This window comes from Corvus brachyrhynchos, unplaced genomic scaffold, assembly GCF_000691975.1.
Source record: "Corvus brachyrhynchos isolate BGI_N302 unplaced genomic scaffold, ASM69197v1 scaffold119, whole genome shotgun sequence".
Classification (NCBI taxonomy): Eukaryota; Metazoa; Chordata; class Aves; order Passeriformes; family Corvidae; genus Corvus; species Corvus brachyrhynchos.
This window is the reverse complement of record NW_008240054.1, coordinates 774,969-776,661: the sequence shown is the minus strand read 5'-3', so window position 1 is coordinate 776,661 and position 1,693 is coordinate 774,969. Positions and strand designations below refer to the sequence as shown.

The 1,693-nt window shown below is 56.8% G+C and overlaps 1 protein-coding gene across 1 annotated transcript in view; it reads right to left on the bottom strand.

Annotated features, from left to right (window-relative positions):
- Positions 1 to 1,693, bottom strand: part of SNRNP27 (small nuclear ribonucleoprotein U4/U6.U5 subunit 27) — a 12,412-nt gene that overhangs the window by 10,225 nt on the left and 494 nt on the right. Inside the window, exons 2-3 of the mRNA XM_017744685.1 lie at positions 1,026 to 1,177; positions 666 to 671 (exon numbers count right to left, since the gene is read on the bottom strand). Of these exons, the coding sequence (XP_017600174.1) occupies positions 666 to 671; positions 1,026 to 1,177 (158 nt within the window). The remainder of the gene's footprint in view (positions 1 to 665; positions 672 to 1,025; positions 1,178 to 1,693) is intronic.

Below are 1,693 nucleotides of genomic sequence, written 5' to 3'. Positions count from 1 at the left end.
GGGCCCCAGCGGGTACAGGGGGGGCTGCTCCCCCCCAGGCAGCCCCGTGGAGGGAAGGGGAGGCTCACCAGGCTGGCCGCTGTCACCTCGCTGCATGCCAGCCCCTGTGGGGCCACCAAGAAGTGCTCCTGCTCCTTGCTGACCCGCAGCTGCCATGGGGGACAGAGTGCGGTGAGAAACACCCCAAAAATCTCCCCAAATAAACACCACCTCTGAACCCCGACACCTCTCTGATCGCCCCCAAACCGTTAAAAAATCTCTGAAACTCCCCTCCCAACCAATACCCCAAAGGAACCCAACAACCCCAAAACCTCCAACCCCCACAGACTTTGACCCAAAATAACAACCCACAAACCCTCAAAATCCCAACCCACCTCAAATATCCAAAACCCCTCAAGAGCCCCTAAAATCACCAACATCCCTCTAGGAACCCAACAGCTCCCAACCTTGTAAGATTCACCAAACCCCCCCAAACCCCGCTAAAGAACGCCAAATCCTAAAACTCCCCAAACCTCAACCATCCAAAACCCCCCCAGACACCCAACTCGCCCCCAAAAAACCACAAAACAGCCACCCTCAATCCAAAATCCACCCAAAATCCCACACCTCAATACACAACACATTCTCCTTAACAAACTCCTCCCCAAACCCAAAACACCCCCAACCCTCCTGTCCCCCCATACAGGTTTTGGGGTGCTGATGGTGTTGGTGGTGTGCTCTAACTGCCCAGTTGAAAAGGTCCAGCAAACTCCAAGCCCCCCAAAACCACCAAATCCCACCAAAATAACCGAAATTCCCCCAACATCCACCTTAACCAACCCCAAACCTCCTCCAACTCCCCCAAACCCCCAGATCTCCTGTGGGGTTTTGGGGTGCTCACAGTGGCAGCAGCATGTCCCAGTTGTGCCCAGCCTATACAGGTCCAGCAGGTACCAAAAGCCCCATTAACCCCCAAATTCCCCCAAAACAACCCCAAATCCCCCCAAGACAACCCCAGCCCCCCATCCTGGTGTTGGGGTGCTCACAGTGACGGCAGCATGTCCCAACTGTGCCCAGCCGTACAGGTCCAGCAGCCGGTGGATGCTGCCCACCTTGCAGCGCATCAGCCGCTCGCCCTTGGCCAGTGCCGGCCCCTCCGTCCCATGCAGGTCATTGATGGGGGTGAACGACGCCAGCCCTGGGGATCGGGGACCCCCCAGCAGCAGTGGGACCCCCCCAAACCACGGGGGGTTCACCAGGGACAGGGAAGCAGAGGGCTGAGGGAATGGGTTTGGTGGCTGTCAAGGTTTGGTGGATTCAAGGGTTTGCTGGACCTCAAGGTCCTCAAGGCCCCAAAAGTTTTGGGAGGTCCCCAAGGCCTCAAAGGCTTGGTGGTCCCCAAGATTTGGTGGTCTTCAAATGGTTTGGTGGCACCCCAAGATCCCAAGGGGTTGATGATTTCAAAGGTTTACGAGTCCCCAGGATCTCAAAAGTTTAGGGGCCCCACAGTTTGGTGGGCCCCAAAGGTCTCAAAGGCTTGATAACCCCAAAGGTTTTTGGGGTCTTCAAGGTCCCAAAGGTTTGGTGGTCCCAAAGCGTTTGATGCCCCTGAAGGTCGCAGTGGTTTTTGTGACCCCAAAGGTTTGGTGGCCCCCAATGTTTTGAGACTTTTCCCACCCCCCCCGCCAATTACACCCCCTCTGGGGGGCCCCAG